This window comes from Falco punctatus (genome assembly GCF_963210335.1).
Source record: "Falco punctatus genome assembly, chromosome: 4".
In the NCBI taxonomy this organism is placed as follows: domain Eukaryota; kingdom Metazoa; phylum Chordata; class Aves; order Falconiformes; family Falconidae; genus Falco; species Falco punctatus.
Window position 1 is genome coordinate 16,307,488 of NC_137583.1, and position 20,499 is coordinate 16,327,986.

A 20,499-nucleotide genomic window follows, 5' to 3' on the forward strand; every position below is an offset into this window, starting at 1 on the left:
CAAATGCACACACATAGAGATTGATGCATGAAATTGTTTGAAGGCACTTGTTTACCACAATTGATTGATGCCAGCTCTGCTCTGATTTTAAATCCATCCAGGCCTTGGTGTTCTTTGGCTTTGATGGTTCATACCCTTCAGATAGCGATTTGTATGTATTTTATTTATAACCTCATAAACAGGCCCCAGTTTTGCAGTAAGAGAAAGAATTCTTAATACTTAAAATGATTAAATTGTCAAACAGCTTCCGAGCACGTACTGAAAAGTTGTCTAAGCTAATTGTGTGTTTATGATTTTCATGAGAATTTGCATGTGCAAATCATATATTTTGTTGCACCACCAGCATATGAATTGCTGCAAACGCATACAGGCAGATTTGGCAGGCATTTTTGGGCTAGAGTCAAGAATTGCTAGATGCTAAAATCCTAGAGGGTAGCTGGAACCAGGCTCAGGCTTGGTCATTAACGTTAGAGGAATGTTATATTTGTAATGCTGCTTAAACCATGTCTGGCTTAATTTCATTTTATGCAGGAGCGCTAGTATTTTGTGTTCTGCTCGGTAGGGAGCTAGTCCTTTTGTTATTCATATGCATATTCAGTTTAGCACTTTTGACTTTCATAAGCATTTTTTCCTGAGTGATCTGTAATTCAGAGTCAGCTTCTATGAAAAAAATGAAGTTTTTTTTCAGACAGGTCATGAAGCTTTTTAGCAGACCTGGACATAAAGTGTAAGTTAAACAAGCCCAGCAGAGTGTTCCCCCACCGCTGTACATGATACCACAGTCACAGTTAGAGGAATGACCACACAGCTGGTAAAAGAAATTTATCTAATATTAATCTACTGCTGCTGCTTTCCAGGAGTAATTTATTAGTAATTATATGGGGAACAGGGACAGCATCCATCTTAGTGCTCTGCCCAACTCTAAAAGAGGATGACTGCGTGCCAAATTGTGCTGTACACAGAAAGGAGTGAAGGAAGCTGATTGTAAATCTAAACATTACTCAAGTTTTCCACAACCCCCAAGTTGCCTGTGCTGCACACAGCCTCTCCGCGTGGGGATGGATGAGCTGAGGTGGGGGCTTGGCCACACCTGTGGTGTATTTGGGATTTGTGAGCAGGAAATTAAATCACCGAACCCTGAATGCCTAAGTCAGCACAGGTGGGCTCAGATCACCTGGACTGAAAGTTTAAGAGATTGTCATTAATCACACCTGCAGAGCCTCATTCAGCCAGGGCTTTTCAGGAAGAGAGAGGGAATAGTGACTGTGATGAAGCGGCTGGCAGGGATGCAAGCAGGGCAGGTGATGTGCTTGTGTCAGACTTGCCTGGTCCTTGCCGTTGCCTTTCTCTGCAGTATGACCCCTGTGTGGAGATAGGTGAGGTGGGACTGGTAACATGCATGAGGAAGCCAAAACGACCAGCGAGTAAGAGGATCGAGAGATTTTTAGGTTAATTAAACAGTGTTATGTGGTCTGGCTGGGCTTTTTATGTAGCCAGTGGAAAGAGGATGCTCCTTAAGGTAATTCAAGGGGTGACTTTGATGCTGAGAAAATATATAGAGCTGTCTGGTTTTGTGTAAGCTTCCTTTGGGGAGGTGCAGGAACAGCTTTACAACTACAGCCTAGGGTGGGACTCTGCAGGGAGGGGTGTTTTGAGGAAAGGATTCGGTAAACACATGATGCTTCATAGACTGAAAGTAACAAGTATTCTTCTGCAAAGCAGCCGAATAGGTGTGGGGCTGCAGCAAACTGGGAACGCTGTCTAATGGGGTGGTGAGGCAATCCCTCCTGCTTTACTCCGTGCTGGTTAGCCCTTGGGAAAGCAGCACATTTTGGGCTTTGTCCTCAAAGAAGGAGATAATTAGGGGAAGAGCTGAGAAAGGTACAGCAAAAAGGAGCTGAGAATAGAGGCTGTGGGTCTAAGGCCCTTTACTGTCAAGAAGAGATAACTGCAAGGAGGTGCAGATCATGTTTGAGTTCTCCTGGGCTGCTGCAGAAAGAAAGGGAATGGGCGGTTCTCTATGTCTGTGGTCGCTGGGATGAGAAGTGATATTAAGGCATGGATATGTACTTTTAAGATGAGGGTAGAGGAGCACTGGCATAGATTTACCCTGGGGAGTTGTGGAGCTGCAGTCACTGGGGGTCAGAAGTTAGACAAACATTTGCCAGAAAAGACAGAGCTGACCCTGCCTGAGGTAGGGTGATGGGCTGCCTGGCCTCTGCTCTGAGGCTCCTTCCAACCATCTTTGCTATGATGACATCGAAAGCAAATTCTGTGCAAAAATCAGTCAACGTGTTTGCTTTCCACTGCAAGGAAGGAGATGCAGAGTGTGCCCAGGGGGAAGAGACCTGGAATAAAGTAGCTGTGGCAGGGGGCAAAACGTGACTGAGACCTGAAACTGGTGTAATTATTATTTTCATCCTTCTCTTTAAATATTAATAGACTTTTTTTTTTCATGCTATCAAGATGGCCAGCATTATTCTAAGCTGTTGCCAGAGCCGTGACTGCACTGTGCTCTGAGTTGTATTTTGCAGGAATTTTCCTTCCCCTCTCAGGAGGGATTCTCCTGTGGAATGGCTGTGGGCATGGAGCTGGGCACAGTGCAGCGTGCTCGTGCTGCTTTAGGAACGAGTTCTCGGGCTCTGGAGTAAACGGTGACTTTCTGATGCAAGACTCCTTTGCTTCCCTGCTCAACAGTAGGAAGGCCTGCAGGATGGCTGATTTTAATAATAATAATAAAGAAAAGCACAGTGTGCACCGGGGAAATAATAAGAAAAGGATTTGTGCGTGGTTTGGAGTGGGGCTCTCTGCACTGGCATCCCCCTCAGAGGGAGCTGTTGCTACCAGAACAGTGCAGCAAAGTGCAATAAAAAAAGTTAGCAAGTGTATACTGTCCAAAACACTTTGCATGTAACAGTGTAAGTGTGTCAGGTTTGGGAATTGCGGTCCCTGCCGTTCCTCCTGAGCCCGGCACAGCAAGCTGAGGTCTGGCTGCAGTAGTGGTGGCTGGTGGATTGGAGTTGCCCTCTGGAATGAGATCCTGCTGTAGGTGCGGTGGATGTGCCTTCACACAAGTCTTGCTTGCCTGGCCACAGGGGTTCCTGTGGGCTGTGGTCATCTGCTCTAAACAAAGCTTGGAAGGTTTTGTCTGTTTGGAAGCACTTATCATCTGTCGAGATGCTTAGCAGCAATCAGTATCAGTGTGGTCTGTAATTTCAGGTCTCTGTGATCAAAGCTTCCTGATGAGTAAAAGCCTTTTTATCAAGATCAGCGATGGGAAGAAAACTGGCTTTGTTACCTCCCTGCTGCAGAGGTTATCCCTATTGCCCTGTGCACCCTGGACCACGCCTGGCCCTGCTGGCAGTGCTGCTGCTGCGTTGGCAAGAGGCTGTCTCACACCTGGAGATCTTCCAGTCTTGGTAAAGATGGTAAAAGCAAGGAAGTGTTGGCTCATTAATGCCTGTGCTTGTCACTTCTAAGTGGAAATATATTGAGTGGCTTTTGCATATTAACAGGCTTTTGATATTGGACAGGCTTGTGGAGATTTCAAAAGCTGCTTGAAAGTAATGGTTTATTTTTTTTCCTTGTCTTGGTTATGCTGAGGGTAAACATCTCTGCCCTCTAGTACCATTTGCCAAATCTGTTAAAACCCAACACATCAGTGATCCTGGGAACATGCCTCAGCCAGTGCATCCCTTGGAGCACACTGACCCGTGCCAGTCTGGGGCTGCTCTGGGTATCATGCTGGGGGCCTGGGAATGGCTGAAACCTGGCAGCTTCCAGGTTAGGAGGGTTTTAGCTCCATGCCCGGCAGGGATGTATGGCACATATTGACATACCCTCTGCACAGTAACCACGAGTTCATTTCTGTGTTTTCACTCAAGCAGCCCCGTCGAGTCTGATATTTGCTTTCCCATAATGTTTGTCATGCCTTTGAGAGACATGTAGAAGAGCTAAATGATGAACAACCATTTCAGCAGCTTCGCTCTTTCAGCCCCGTAAATAATGAATTCATCAGGGTGAGAAAACACATGCCCAGACACAAACATGTGCAGAGCCTTGCGGAGAAAAGGGAATAAGCACGGAAGCTTGAGATCCAAATGCAGAGCCTTGTGCCAGTAAAATGGAAACTACTTTTTGGAGTGAGAAAGTGTCAGAGGGGGGGTATGGAGTTAATTGCCTCAAGGGGAGACAAAAAGCAATTAGGAATGCAGGTGAGTGCTAGCTGAGGTTTGAAGTGATAGGTTGCTATCTGCTTGGCTTTCGGAGGGGACTATTACTTCGAAGGGGATGCTTGTTTTATTGTCTGCAAGTCTTATCTTTAAGCATCAGCTGAAATAATTCTGTTGTGACTCAACTTGCACGTTGTCTGGCTCCCCACAGCTCGAGAAGGTGTACAAATACATTTTGAACCTGCTGGCCAGCATCAACTCAGTGGGACAGGGTGGTATGGCTTCAAAGAGTTTGCATTTCTGGAAGTTTTGTACAAATAAATAAATAAAGGAACCCCCAAAATTCCCACACTGCCCGTGCTGAGACTCTTGTAGAGGTGGTGTGTGTGCAGCTTCTTATAGACAGCAGAGAATCCACGCTGAGAGGACTGGGGAGGCAGATCCACGGGGCATTGCATTGCCAGGCATGCTGATGCGAGGGGAGGGGAAGAGCTGGTTCCTTCTGCTTCGTTGGCAATTAAAGCGGGCAAGCACAGCGGGCGAGGGCTGGTGTGCGCTGGCAGAGCGTGTCAGCGGAGCCCTGCAGACCCATGTCTAATCAGCTGAAAAGCCGAGCTGCTGGTGCTAGCCAGGGGCTGGGGAGACCACTGGGATTTAATGCTTCATGCTTTTCTTTGATGTGTTTTCCCCAATTTCTTAGCACCGCCAGCTCCTGCCTTCAAAAGAGCGCCTGCCTGCTCTTTTGATCAACAAACTGCACGTGGCTTGACGGCAACAGCCTCTGACAGAGGCCGTGTCTTCTCTTTGGCCGTGGGAGCAGGGATGGGATGAAGGAGCCAAGGCTAGCAGGGCTAGCAGGCTGGTTGACGGCACTGCTGAGTCCTTATGGCAGCGGTGGAGCTGCAAGGCAGCCACGCTGTGCGGGGCACCTTCAGCCCTCCTCTGCCACCAGGCTGGTTGTGGACCTCTGGGCAAGGGCTCTTTCCCTGCTGATGCTCTCGGTGCATTTCCCAGGAGAACCCATGTGCAGCGGGAGGTCTGAGCCAGGGCGGTGGTGGGATGCTGGGCAGGGTGGGGTGTGGGGTGGGCTGCTCAGAACCCAGGTGTCTGCAAACCTGGGCTGTGCTGGGAAGGTAAATGAGGTGCAAGTGGTTCTCCTGGGAAACCTTAGCAATGTTTTGCTAGCTGGAGAGTAGCACTTTGTGATAACTCTGTTCTTTTCTGGAAAAGTAGCAAAGAAAAATATACTGGTTTGCAATTAGTCCTTCATACACAGGTGCTCCTGGACAGCCAGTGGAGCATGTAGGCAGCTCTTTGATTTATGAAACGCTAAGACTTCAATACTCTGATCCGTCTTAGCTTGATTTGCACTGATAAGAGCTAGGGCATTTTCATAAAGTTTGATCATCTGCTTATAGCCTTGTCTAAACTGTTTTGCAAATCAGCTCCCATGAAGAAATTTTCTTTTGTCGTGCTGGAAATTTATTTGGGGAAGGTTGGACAATTCAATTTGGAGGCATTTTACTGCTCAGCAGGTGATGATGGGTGGGAAAAAAATCATGCAGAGTTTAAAGATACTGAATTTCAGAGCTTAACTGGGGCTTGCAGTTCTTATGTTGGCATCAAAACCATAACTTGGCTATCACATAAATGGCCCACCAATGTGCATGCACTAATTATTTTTTTCTAATTGTTTTTTTTTTCCCCTGAAACTCAGGCCATTTCTAACAACTCTTGATCTGCTGTATTTTTCTCAGTGATCTCTGAAGCAAGCGAAGCCTGCAAGATCATGCTGTCTGAGCTTCTTCCTTCTACCTATAGATTTTGACCTCCTTAGCCACATTTGACTGGGGGTAAATACTGCATTGCTGTGGGTTTTGTGACCCTACGTGGCTGCTGGGCTGAGCAGGGACCTCTGCTTGCAGAGGTTCACACCAAAGATGACAAATGGAAGCAGAGGAGAAGGAAAGAAAGAGGCATTAGTAATTCCTGAGTTTGGGAGAAGTTTAGTCAGAGCTTCCCCCAGTAACTGTCAGTTTCCTTCTCATCCCCCTTTATATATGTGGTCGGTGTAATGATGAAAGCTCAAATGAGAATGCAAATACGATGTAATTTTGCAGAGCGTCTTTCCTAGGAGTGCTACAATAATTACAGGCTGAATTAATATAAGTACAGAGATAATAGCAAAGAGAGAGGAAAATGGAAAGGTGTGAGCAAAAGGGAAAATAAGTTTTCAGCTGAGTTCTGGAAAGAAACAGAGAGCTAATGAGTTGGAGCTCATCTAGATGGCAGCAGCAGGCATTGCTTTTCCTACCAACAGGGATGATGTGTGTCTGGAGAATGAAAGAGAATTTAAAAGTTGCCTGATTAGTGGATGGGGGTTGCAAGAACTACGGAAAAGGACTAGGAGTAGGCTGAAACAACCGAGGTATCGTGGATTTGTATGTACTTTGGTTTATTCAGAATGAGTGCCTGATACTGCGCAGTTCATAAAAACAGGCTGCTTAATCTGTCTAATCCCTATTTGTCTGGATTATTAAAATCATGTTTGGGTTAAGCAGTATTGGTGCTATTGCTGCTACAGAGCGGCCAGGGAAGGAGAACGAAGGTGATGGCAGAGGGTTTGCCCCAGCCTGGAGACCAGCACGAGGACACACCAGGACTTGGGGCCGTCCGCATGCCCACCCGGACCCTGTTGCCACCTGGCTGATGGAAGTGAATTTTGGCAGCTGTCAGACTGAGCCATGGCCCTGGTGTGGGCACAGGGTGGTTGGTGCCCCAGCTGAAGGCAGTGCAGGTGTAGGCAAAGCCCTCCTGCTCGGCTGCGGCACTCTGGAGAGTCAGGGTGGATCACAGCCATGGTAAAGGGCAAACAGCCCCCAGCATCCTCAGGAGCAAGAGGCACAAGTGTTTTATGGGCTTCTTTATCCTCTGCCCCCTCCCACGAGGTCAGACCCAGAGCACTGAGTACCTTGGGGTGGCTGCAGCCTTTTTCCCCAGCGATGATGCCAAGCAGAGGGTGGTTTGCATTTGATGTAGGAGGCTCCTTTGCTTTTTCTCTTCTTTTTTTTTTTTATTTATTTATTCCTGTGAATCCTGGTGAAGAACGCTAATAGAGCCACCAGCTGTATAATCAGTGGGAGCAGGTCCCCATGTTTACACGAGGCGTTTGTTAGCAGGCGGAGCACACGCAGTGCGTGCAGAGGTGCTCACTTGGCTTGCTGTGCCAGACGGAGGCACTGGTGAAGATGGACACAGGTGGGCTGCTTAGTGTGACAGAAAATAATTAGGAGGGCATTAGTTTTAGGTTGAAATAAATGGGTTGTCCAGCTGTAGCTGCTCTAGAGAGGAAGTTGAATGTTAATTAGATGCCACTAGTAATTATGGTGATTATGTATTTTTTGAGTGGCTGTTGGGAATAGCTCAGTTCACATCCAGAGGGTAATGTGAATGACATTTCTAATCGCTTTAAAAAAGAGGGAAGGTCCTTTTTTTTTTTTTTTTTTTTTTTTTTTTAAATAAGGACAATTACAGTAAAACAAAGCTACAGTAGGATGCAAAGAACTGTAAGTGGTTTGATGTGACTGCTTAGGGAAAAATGACTGTTGGCTGAAGTAAGAGAAAATGCTTTGTGTCTGGTACAAGAAACACATCCTGATTTTCTGCAGAGTTAAAATAGACCGTGGCAGAGATGGGACCTTCCATCTCCGGGTCCATTTTCTTAACTGTGAGACAAGCAGTCCTCTTGAAAATAACCCTGAATTTATTTTGCTGGCTTTCAGGCCTGTCTGATGCTTCCCTCCCCTTCTTACACAGTTAAACAAAGGTGATGCCAGTAAATTCACTGAAACAGTGATTTTGTAGAAGACTATTACCTTGTATTACATGCAGACAGCCAATTTAAATATTTAGACCAGAAACCAAATTTTACAGGCTTGTCTATACACAGGGCTATTCTGAAACAGTTGCTCCGTGCATATTTCTGTAGGCATTGCGGTAAAACAAGTGCCTGCATGTGAATCTATTCAGGAATAGCTGTTGTGCTCTAAATTCAAATTTTCTTTCAGTTTTTTCTTTCAGTTGTAGATCAAGCCTCTCACTTATACCCACTAGTTAAGAAGTGAACTCATTAACATGCCACCCACTGTGTCTGATAACCTAACTAACACCTTCAATCTCAGACAGTCTCAGTTCAAATTCACTCTTAGCATTGTTTCTCAAGATTATTTGTAGAATAAATTTGCATAAATTCCCAACAAGCGTGTACTGGACACCCAGATATTTGTTGAATACATTACTGGAAATAAATGATGTGCAACAGTGTTGTCTTCCATGCAAACTCACCAAGTGCTTCTGGGGGTTCCTCACTTCAAGAAATAATAACAAACACTTTAAGCTTATACACGTGAAAATGTGCAAAAGCCCAAGGACAATGAGGTGATTTGCACAGAAACCCTCTGATGGTTGGACAAGGACAGTCTTCTCCGATCCACAGGGAAGGTCCACCTAAAGCAGTTGTACAGCTGCCTAATGTGAAACTTAAAAAAATGCACCATTCCCCTTCGTTCACAGGGGACATACAGTACCTCACCACCTGACCTTCCTGAAGCTGATGTCTGGAAGAGCCCTGATGATGATGATTCATGTAAGATACTATCTGTTTTTTGCATGAGCTCTGTTACTTGCTGTCAGGTGCATGACTGGTTGTTCTGAGCATTGGGACCATAGAAGATACCCTCACAACATTCAGTGGTGACCAAGACATTCATTCACGACTGAGACAGAACTGAACAGACACTCAGCACGGTGGCATAGCCACCTTCTTGGTCTTGCACTGCAGTGTCTGCCTGGGCATCAGTGGGAGAGGTGTAGGCTTTCACCAAATAGCCAACCCCTTGCCTTGCACTAGCTGCTTTCTCCATGGCGGGGTTCTTCAGCGGTCCCTGGTCCTGTTACATGGGGCCACCTACTCCTTTGGGTGTGGCTAGATGTCCATCCATTACAGAGCCGAAGTGCAAGTGTCCTGCATCATCAGATGAGCGCATGCAGACAGCTCCTCGCCCCTGCACCCAGGCACGTGGGCATGTCTGCTGCATGGTGTGCGCTTGTCAGAACAGCCGTGTTCTGCTCACATAATGGATGTAGTTGCATGGTGGGGGAAGGATTGCGGATCTGAGGGAGCTGGAGCAGTGGGGTGCCCCACATCTGGGAACAAGCCTTGGGCTAACAGCTGACTGAAAACTTTTGGTGGGCTGGACGCATCCAGAGGCATAAGGTTTGCCAAAGGAAAGGCTCTCCTCTCCACTGGAAACACAGCAGCCTTTGCCTTCCTTAATTACTTCCATCCAGGAGAGTTGATGGCCACTTTGATTGAACTATGTTAAATGAAAAGTACGTGGCAAGATGAATGCTCTGCTTTCTGCATCTAAAATTCCATTGCTAATTAGATGCTATGGAAACAGGAAGGCACTTTTTTTTCCTTTTCCCAGTCAGTCAATTGGAATACAATTTTACCCTTTTTATCTTTAGTACTGTAGTTTGGGGAAATAGTGAGACCCTGCATGTGTTTTCTTGCATGCTTGGATCACTGTGCAAATTTGACAGTTGGACTTACCCAGTGCTTACGCAGCCTGTGCTCTCCTCTTCCAGATTCCTCCTGAAGGATCTACTGCTGAGTGATGGGAAGTTGTCAAAACCATTGTGCCGCATCAGGAAGAGCACAGGACAGCCTGGGACTCTCATTCCTCTTCTTTGAGGATGAAGAGTTGACAAGTTTAAATGGACACACCACAAGCAGTAGAGTCTGGTGGAGATGGAGGAAGATCAGGAGCCCCCAGCAGTTTTTGAGGCTTTGAAGAGTCAGACCCCAAGGACGTTCATCTAGATATCAAGGCCTGTGTTTATAAGAGCGATTGCTTTGTCGTGTTCTCCTTGAGGACCTTGCTGAGCATGCAAAGAGGGGGTGTATGGTGTCACCCCCAGTGGAGGTAGGCTGGCTCATGCCACCTGATCTGTTCCGGTGCTTTGAGCTTCTGTGCACACTCTGCCGTCACCACACTTGCTCCCGTAGGAGTTTTTGCTGCCCTTCTGCCTGGCAGCTTCAGTTTTCCTTGTTTGCCCTTTACTCTTCTCTTCTCAACCTGTACTTGGACACAGGGACAGTTCCCAGCCATGCTGATGGGTTTGCTTCAGCCCTGATGTGTTGGTGCTTCACCCCCCTGTCCTTTCTGTGCCTGGCACAGGTGTGGAAGCTGTGAGCTCTGCTCTCTGGCCAGTGGTAACTTTGGCTATAACACAGGTTTCTCTGGGTCTCTGCGACTTTCTGGGTGAGGAGATCCATCAGCCTGAGGGTTCATTTGAACAAGCACCATGGGTGAGAACAGGAGCACTGTGTCAGGCTGTGTTTATTTTAAATCTGAGGGTCTGCTGTGAACCGTGTCCACCAAGGCAGTCCCACAGCCCCGCTGACTCCAGGGGTGTCCTCTGGTAGGCTTGCTGTCTGCAGGTGGTGAGGACCACCTCCTGGGAGGCAGTCATGCAGTGGTAAGGTTCCTGGGGAGACACCCTAACCCCTGGGAACGCTGGGGCTCTCCCAGCTGGGCTTGCTGGGAGCTCTCCCAGTTTGCCCAAGAGCACCGTGGCGCTGCTTGGCAGCCCAGGCAATGGCATGAATAGTTTTCTATCCTCTTGTTTCAAACAGTAAAGCAAAGACAGTGGTGGAAGGAGGAAGGAGTATCCCACAGAGGGTTGTGCTGGGCACCCTCGTGCTCTCCTAGTGCATGCACAGGGGCTGTTTAACCCTGGGACCCCTCTGGAGTGCCGGTCAGGGTGTCTCAGGCTTGCGTGGGAAGCGATAATTTCTGTGTGGCTGCAAAGTGTTGTGCTGGAGCTGGTCCCTCCTTGCTGCGGAGGGGTGGGGAGAGCAATTTCTTTTTGCACAGATTTTTAAACCGCTCCTCTGGTTTTCTCATTCCTGGGTTGATGGATGTTGCTGCTGTCCAGCATGAGGATGGCTCCAGCTGCAGACCATGAGTGATGTTGCAGCATCACAGGTCTGTGCAGTATCACCTGCCTGTGGCTGTAATAGGCAGGGTGGTGGCTTTTCCAGGAGGAAAACCACCTCAACTGAAGCAGTTTCCCGTGATTCCCCCGTGGACCTGGTGGTACATGAGTGTGCTATGTGCCGTCGGGCTGTCAGTCGCAGCAGAGCGAGGGGCTCCTCCAGTGGTGGCTGGGCAGGGCAGAGGCAAGTGTGATGGCTCTGGGGCTGGTTCAGGTGCACACAGAGCCCTGGCGCTGCCTCCCTCCTGGCATGGGCACCCCAGGCCCTTGCTCTGGGACCCCGCTTCGGGAAATGTGTTCTTTCCCATCGGTTCCTCGCCAGCTCTCAGCAGTTTCTGTGCATGCCCACCAGAGAGCAATCCCAGCACAGGGTTGTTGTCTCCAGAGAGAAACAGACAGAGATGGCAGGTCTGAGTGTGAGGCCAAATCCATCTTCCCTCACCCCTTCCAGCCCTGTCGTCTCATCCCAGACCTGAGCTGAATGGTGAGTTTGGCCCCACCATGTATGCTGTGTCTGAGACAAGAGGAGCATCCCGCCAGACAGGGAGGACATGCTGCCATGCAAAGCTCTGGCAAGAAACCCTGCCTGGGTCTTCTACAGCAAGCCCAACGCCCTCTCCAGGGAAGGACCGTGCCAGGAGTTAGCAAGGAGCATCAGTCCAACGCACAGGGAGCAAGCAGGGCTTCAGACGGAGTTTACAGAACTTGGGCAGGTAAAAATCTGGTGCTTTAAGCAGTCTCCTGCGTAAGTGCACAAATTGTGCTCATCTCATAGAATCATTTAGGCTGGAAAATACCCATAAGATCATCAAGTCCAACAGGTATTTCAGTGGATGTCTTGAACGTGTAGTTGGGTGTCTTGTGGGTTTGTATGTGAGGAGCCATCCCAGCGCTTGATGCCTGGGGAAGGGAGAAACCTGCGCTTTTCGTGCGTCCCCAGGCTTTGCAAGTGTCAGCTGAACTTCAGTGCTGGCATGAAGCCCCGGGGTGGGCAGTCACCTTTGGGCTTGGAGATGGAGGCTCAGCCACACAACACCGAATATCTTATCTGAGCTGCTTGTGTCGGGAGGGAGAGATGGACAGGATTTGTTTTGGCCGGGACAGACCCACAGTGCAGGGAACAGAACCGCCTGCTGGAAGGAGCCATCCCTCTGCTCCGTGCTTGGCTTGAGCCGCAGGGGCGGCATTCCCGTCTCGGTGGTGGGTGCAACGGTCCGTGGCACTGCCGAGCCACAGCCCCGGTAATTCCAGAAATGGGCTTTGAAGGAAAGCTGAGGGAAAAAACAACTCTGTGCTATTTTTATCCTTGCAGTAGCCCCTGGGGATTTCGATTGACAGGATTAGTTATGAAGCCAATATTATGAGTTTAACTATGAGTGAAATAACACAACTTCTGTGGGAAGCAGAGTGAAAGAGGCAATTATGCAGTAGTTTAATAACAGCGCTCTACTGGCTGGGTAGCTGAAAACTTACAGTTGACAGTAATTAGACTTTTTCATTCTTCCTGTTAAATAGCTATAAAAATTACAATAGAAAGTCATCTCATTCTCTTTTATTCCAAGCTGTTTTCATCATACAGTCCGTGCCCATTTGACCTTCAGATTATTATTTTCTGTGTTTTTACTGTCTGGTATTTAATATGTGCAGAAACAAGACTTGAAGTTGAAAAATGCAGAAAGCACTAAGAGTTAGGTTGTTACAGTGACACTATTCCAAGCATCAGAAATCCATGGGGTGCTTGGATGGACAGTGAGGGCTTTCCAAATTGACTCGCCCTGAATAACAGCTGGACTTCTAACCACAGGAGTTACTCCAAATCATTTAAAATTACAGTAAAAATGAGATGTTATAAATCAAGCACTCTTTTGCCTGCCTGATGCTGTATTGTGCCATGCATAGATAACGGGAGGGAGGGAGGGAAGTGCTGTGGTACATCAGTCTGGTTGCCAGGTGCTCGCTGCCGTCGCCTCCCTTGTTGGGATGGGACCCGATGTGGTGATTTGGTCTTGGGCTTTGCTCCCACCTTGGGCTCCGTGCTGGGGTGGCAGCGTGAGTGGGGACAGGTATTTGTTGGCTGGCAAAGAGCTAGGCTTTTACTGATTCAGGCAGGAATCTGCACAATCCCTCAGGTCTGTGGGGCATCTTTTCCCAATCTTTGCTGCTCCTCTGCAGCCCCTGGTGCTGTGATGTGCTGGGTCTGTACAGGCAGCACATATCCCTGTCATTCTCATCCCAAGGGATGCTTACTTGTCAGCTGCCCTCCTTTCAAGCACGGTCCTTTTTTTTGTGTCTAGACAGCAGTAGATTTTCTCTTATGCCATAAAAACTGTAATTACTTTATCAACTGTGTATTTCCAAACTTGCAGGGTAAAACTTGATGAGCCAGCAAATGTGTGGCATTTCAGTTGCTTGTGATCATAGCTTGAAAGCGCTATGCAGCACAAAGGAAAGAGCTCTCAGGTTTGCTCTCACCGTCGAAAGCTCAGGATGGGATATTTGCTTGGAGGCTAAAAGTATTCTTCCTCTTGCTCTCCTTTACTTTATAATACAAAAGAGCCAGGTATGATAAATGATATCCTGGTCCTGAGGCTGTGAAGGGGATTGAATATGAGGTTGTGTGTTTTGCAGCTCCGGTGCCTGGTGGGATCTTGGACACGTGCAATAAAGAAGCTCTGCAGCAGCACACCTGACCTCGCAGCAGAGTATGACTCTTACTTTTCCTCTGCCATAGCAGTAACATCACAGTTCAACTTTACACTCATGTTTTAGTTTTAATACACTCTGGAGGTGCCCAGAGCAATTAGCAGGGCAGAGGCCACCTCCAGGTATGCTGCTACCTCATTTGCTTCCACTTGTCGACAGAAATACGCTGTGCTTTTGGCAGATGCAAATGTTCCAGATGGTACCGGGAAAAGTGTAAATGAAAGATTTGATTCCAGCTTTTCCTCACGTTAATAAAACTGTGTTAATGTCTCTGGTAGAGCCTTTTTTTTTTTTTTTAGAGGGTTTTAAAAATGCTTCCCTCCTCCTTTCTCCTACCCCTAACTCTGAGTTTGTGACCTTCAGGTTGTCCCTGTGTCATTCAAAGGTGTGCTGCTGGGCATTGCAGTCTGCCATCCGATGCACGTCATTCTGGTGCTGAGATCATAGTCTGTAAAACCTGGATATAATCCATTAATCAGGGTGTCCAACTGCCTCTGTGGTGGGGCCAGTTGCCAGGTTTGAGTCAGGTGGACAAGGCAGCAAGCAGTTCATGTGTTCTCAACACCCAGGTATGCCCTGGTGTGGCACAGACCTTTGGTGCATGCTGAAACAAATATGCTCTGGGTTCCCACCACCCCCAGCATAACTGCAGCAGGGGCAGCGTGTGGCTCAAAACACTCGGTGCTGCTCCTGGGCTTTGCCTACTGCTCAGGTAGGTAGTGTCTTTCTCCTGCAAAGCCATGGTGGAAGAGCAGGGGGGCTGAAAGGAGTCACCCTCTAGGGGTGGTCCATCCCATGGGGTGCTACCTGGAGCTGAATTTGGCTTGGAAGGATGAGGGAGAGGAGAGCTGACATCTCCCCCATTAACTCCATCTGGAATGGTGTGTGTGCTTCCAATCGTGTGCTGTGCTGATGCTCATGCAGTGCCCGAGTCACCACCCTGCATTAGCTTATTCCAGCACGTTTCCTTGTTACAAAATTAGATCCATTTTGCAAATTACTGCTGCACTAGTAATTGAATTGAAGGGTATTTTTTTGTTGTTTTTCTTTTTTCACTGGAGTAAATCAGGAATAAGTCAACAGAATCAAGCCCTTAGTGCTTTCAGCAACATGCTCATTTAAATTGGATGCAAGAGGGTGTCTGTGTTTACATTTGGCCTGCCAAGAATCTCTGTTTCAGAAACTGGCTTACATAATATGTCAAAATTGGTTTACTCATTAGCATTGCAAACTGCGTGAAACAAGCCACAGATTGATAAACTCGCAGCAATATTTGCATCCAGAGCCGAATGGCACAGGGGGAGGGGAGGTTCATTAGGAAACGTTCCATTTCCACAAGGAAAACAAATGGTTTCCAGTTATATATCTCAGACTTCGTTAATTTTCTGTCTTCCCAAATTTAAATAAAGATTGAGAGGGAAATGTGAAAATCTCTGTTGGCAAACAGGCAGCACGTCTTAGTATTTCCTGGGCTGGTGGGTTATTTGTAGCAGCAACTCCGGGCTGGCCAATTCTCCTTGCCCCAGCCGGGGCTGCAGCCCCTCTGCCAAGCTCCAACCTGCTCACACAGCCGCTGCTGCCTTGATTGATGTTTTCTGTACAGAACAGGTGGGATGGAGGCTCTGATATTACTCATTAGCTCCTCCAAATGTGGAGTGGGCACATGCGTAGTAGCGTGGTCAAAGGGCCCGTGGTGGTGCTGACTGCTCCTGCCTTCGCCTGGGCAGGGAAGCCTGGGTGTGATGCAGCCTGGGGCAGAGCTGAGGACCATGATGCTGAAAAAACTCTGGCTTAGGTCCTCCATGGTGAGACCAATAAAACTTCATCTCTACCATGCAGTGGGTGATTTTATAGGCATCCGTAAATCTGCTCACATGTGCAAGCATGGACAGGGTTCCTGGGGTAATATGAGCAAATGCGTTAAGAGTAAAGCAACACAGCAATGAGAGGGTCTCAATGTAACTAGTGCTTTTGGGCTCCCTCTGTGGGGGCTTTAGGTACCCTGTGGTGGGCTGGGTGCTATGGGAAGAGATAGCAAAGCGCAGTGGGGAGCCAAAAGAGTGGCCCCATCTCCTGCCATCCTTGTGCAGATGCCTCCCATGGCTGCTACTGTACTCGGGGAGATGTCTTTTCCCCAGGCTGCAGCCCTCTCTGGTACTGGTGTCCCTGCATCCCTTTTAGCTCTGTTGGCCATGAACCTCATAGAGGCAGGGATTAAACCTCTCCAGCCCTGAGTGATGTGGCAAAGCTGGCGGTAATCTGCTGGATGTGTACAGCTTTTCAGCAGTATCTAAAGGAGTTTGGGGCTTAAATCCTGTGAAGCTTTTTAGTTTGCTTTGAAACTCCCAACTTAAAAATCAGAAGTGGAAGGCTCTGATACAGCATAGAGAGCAACATGGTATAACAGCGCTGGCATCATCAGCAGCTGTCTTTATGCTTGGTGATGCTGAGTGCCCCGTTCAGTATTTCAGATTAATTTTTTGAAAAAGAATCTAATAAAGCTGAAGAGAGCACCAGCCTGCAGTGCTGCAGGGTCTGCTGCAGCCCGGTAAGTGGTCTGCCTTGTGAGCAAACACCGACACATCTGCTTTCAGCAACGTTAGGCTTGATCCACAGCATTCATGTTTTGTCGCTGGTTCAGGAAGAAAAGCAGGCTTTGATCTCCTTATGTCACGTAGTCCGTGTTGCGGCGTTGTTTGAAGGAGCTGTGCAACAGGACAGGTCATTGCCTGCTGCAACCCATCGTGCTCTGGCTAAAACTGCATCCTCACCCCCACGTCCTGCACAGGTGCCCAAGTGGGCACACATTTTAGAAGGCTGAGACACAGCAGCTCCCAGGGGCACCTCTGCAAAACTATTTTAATGCATGTTTTTCAAAGTTTTCAGGAGAGTTTAGTGAGTTTCAGTAACAGCAGTTGTTAGCTGTGGGAAGGGAAAATAAAATTATCTCACTGGAAAATGAAAATGAGAGGTGTTTGCATTTCACTTGCTGTCACACCTTGCAGCAAGAGGCTGGTCACCATGAGATACAGCAAGTTTCAGTGCCAGCTGGAGAGCTGAATGCAATGAAGAAGGCCAGGAGCAATGAGATGTGTCAGCTGGGGAGCTCAGGCAGGCTGAACATCCTCCTGCCATCCTCAGCCAATGTGTGGGAGAAACCCAGGCAACCGCAGGCTGGAGAAGAGCTCTCCCAGGGCTATGGGAGAGCCAGCAGTAACCCCTGTGCTGATGCAGTGGGTGGCAAGTTTTGTGTTGTCCTCAGGCACCTTTGCCCATTGCTGGCTTTTGATTCATGTTTATCTTCGGGTCTGTGTTACTCCTTCAAAATCTCCTCCGTACCTTGTCTGGGCTGCTCTGTCTTTTCTAGAGCTGGCAAGGAAGGAGTGAGATGTGTAAGCCCTGTCCTCGGGGAGGAAGGTGTGTTGGCCAACACTAACTAACACTAAGGAGGCAAATGCTGAGACATTATGTGTCCCACATGCAGGCTGCATGGTGGGAGCGTGGCTGCAGAGTGCGGTTCCTGCGTGGGTAAGGCAACAAAAAGAAATGCTGCTCATGGTGCAGTGGGAGGCAGATGCTGCCCAGCTTTGCAGACCAGAGGTGCTGAGTTTAATCTGTGTGGCTGGGACTTGGGCAGCATGCACAGTAGCCGACAAATCTTTCACATACTTTAAAATGCACCAAGCAGCAGAGCAGTGCTTCAGCCCGGAGAACTCTCTCAGCACCACGATGTCTCCTCATTACAGTATCAGCCAGCATCAGGCTGTATCTGTTGGAAACACGGGGTCACATCATCAGCAGTGACATCTGTCAGCATGGCAGTGCAGCTTCTGCTTGTGGGGAAGGGGCCTGGAGGATCAGCACTCATGAAGGGCTGCTGGAGCATCCTGTGTGTCTGGATTGTACTAGAAGTGCCAGCCCCAAACAGATAAATTGAATTATCAGACAAATTCAGTCTCCTTGGTTTTGTCTTCAGGATTTTCCCTGTGAATTCCAGCTCTTCTTGCACAGCCTAAATCCAAAGCCGCTGGGGAAAAGCAATTGTGCTCCAATTTTGCTACGTAGAGAGCTGTTGTCACCCAGCAGGTGTTTCTGTATACCAGCGTGTAACTCCTGTCTCCAAATAAAACAGAAAGTTCACCTTGTGTCTCATCCGTTGTCACATGTATTTGGAAATATTTGATGCAGCGTGTAGAAAAGAGGGCAAAACAGCGATAAACCCAAGGCTGATAAACAAATAGCATAGAGCGTGATTCACAGCCTGGGTAACAGCAAGCAGCGCCTGGCAGAGTGGGGCTGGTGGATCCATTTTGTGTTCTTAATGTGCTGAAGTCCTGAACACAGAGTGGAGAGGTGGGACAAGCCTGAAACCCCCCTTGCGAGGAGGTTTGCAGTGGGACGGCGTGGGGTTTGTGTCTTTGTGTGGCTGCTGGGGGGAGCAAATGTGGCATCTTTGCACAGAGGTGGCAGGCACTTGCCAGGGATGTGTCCCGTTCCCAAGCAGGTGCCTGTATGTCAGAGGCAATGAGCTTACCTCCTGCTGCCTTCTCCTCCTCCTCCTCCCCACACACACAGGGAACAGCAAAGGGTTTGTGTGGGTGGATTAATAGCACAGAAATTTTCCCTTTTGGCGCAAGGGAACCTGTGGTTTCCCATAGGTTTTCTTTGATACACAAAAGGGGGTGAAAGCTCCGGTTCCTGGAGGACACTTTGGAGGTCTAGTCTTGTGTGAGCACAGGAGGAGCTCAGTGCCCATTAAAGTGTGGGAGACCTGAGGGGTCTTTTCCCCTGTTTGGGTGGGCTCCTTGCAGTAGCTTTCTAAGATGCAGTGAAAGGCATCTCAAAGTAGAGTCCAAAAAACCCCCCAAACCCAGCAACGAAGAAGCACTGCTCCAATGACAGTTTGTAAGCATCAGAGCTTTGAAGGATCTTTAAGCTTAGTGCAACTTTAGCCCAGAATTGTGAACTGTTTCTCTCCTGTAGAGCACGCACAAGGACTCAAAGCGATGCTGCGTTAGCAGTGGGGAGGAAGGGGCTGCATCTCCCAGCCCGCTGTGGTGGTACCTGCACACAAAGCAGCCAGCCTCTCACCGAGGGGAAAGTATTCACTTTCTCTACTTAGGCTGTGTGTAGTCATTGTCTAATAATATGAGCATTTTGCCATCTCTCTGCAAATAAGGCTGAGGCTGCTGCCTGATTGGTATATCATCTCACTTTCTCTCGGCATTGATTTTCTTGCTCTCCTTATTTGCTTCATAAAAAGCGAGGCAAGGAGCTGGTGCTTGCTTGCTCCTTCTCCCTCCCTCCCTCCTTCCCTCCCTCCCTCCCTCTCTCTCTCTCTCCTGTGAGAAGCTTTTGGGAGCCTTTATTTTTAGTATGAGACAAACCTTGCTTTATTTCAGGAGACGCAAGTTGGATTATAAATTCTTTTGTAAATGTGTATGGTGATATTTGCTCCGGTAAGTTATGTGCATCTCTGTTTATTTGTGTAACTGTACTGTCTGGGGGAGAAGTGGGGTTTTACAGGAATTGTGAAGCTCACAGAATTGTTTTTAGGTTTGGTTTCTTTGTACTCTCATGCTGAGCCCAACTGTTCCATGGGTTTTAGATAGATTGAAATATTTTCAGTTTGTATTTTGCTTTGCAGAGGAGAGTGCCTGCTTTGAAAACTTGTTTTGCACTTCATTTTACAGCAGAAACGCGGAGAGCGAGGATTAAAGGGAAAGGGAATTCTGATTTATTGTGCTCCTTCTGGCATTTTAAATCAAAGAGGCCTCAAAAATAATGCAGCAATATTTGATATTTTTTAAAAAATCAGTAAGAGATACTTAATAATGATCAAGCTGAAGTATGAATATCTGCCTGCATATTACCTTAGAAAGATCAATCTGAAGTGTAGCAGGTTGGCAGCAACATGCTCCTCATCAAAATGTATTCATGAAATAAGGAAAATCTTTAAATTAATTAAGAAAATAGCTTGCTTTCAGAGTGTAACATCATAAATACAGGTCAATAGGCTGTTGCTCTGACTTTCTGCTCCCTGCCTCTGCTTTGTAGAGCTTAGCAGCCTCATTCCTCAGCTCTTGGCTAACTTGGAGCCCTCTTCGTTACCTGTAAATAACAGCGAGGTGCAGTTATTTATCTCTCCCCATCATAGCTCCTGGTGTGCTTTCCAGGGAGTGCAAGACAGTGATTGTAGGAGCACAGCTGAGGAAAACAAGATGTATAGCTGTCATACTTACAGACTGCATAATAAATATTTTAATTTGCAGCATTATATTGATTAATTTATTGGCACTTCAATTCTTTCATACTTGAATCGTGTCCATGGGAGTCAATCGCTTTGGCGTTTCAGAAGTCGTTAAAAACTCCAGCTGCAGCACAAGCTGGAGCTGCTGTGAGAACATGCTTAAGTATCTACCTGCTCAGAAAATCAACGTATTAGACCCAGAATAATCTGCCTACTCTCATGATACCAGGGCATGCTAATAGATATACAAAGTGTACTTTAATAAGACGTTAGAAGGCTGTAAATAAGTTTATTAAACCCACAGGAGAAGGT

At 47.7% G+C, this 20,499-nt stretch overlaps 1 protein-coding gene across 2 annotated transcripts in view; it reads left to right on the forward strand.

The window, feature by feature from the left end:
* SYNPR (synaptoporin) overlaps window positions 1-20,499 on the forward strand; it is a 110,094-nt gene that overhangs the window by 45,004 nt on the left and 44,591 nt on the right. Inside the window, exon 1 of one of the 2 annotated variants that reach the window (XM_080382789.1) lies at window positions 14,243-19,396. The exons of the other annotated variant lie outside the window; for it this stretch is intronic. Within the exon in view, the coding sequence (XP_080238915.1) occupies window positions 19,373-19,396 (24 nt within the window). The 5' untranslated portion in view covers window positions 14,243-19,372. Of the gene's footprint in view, window positions 1-14,242; window positions 19,397-20,499 lie in introns of those variants that run through there. 2 annotated transcript variants of the gene reach the window in all.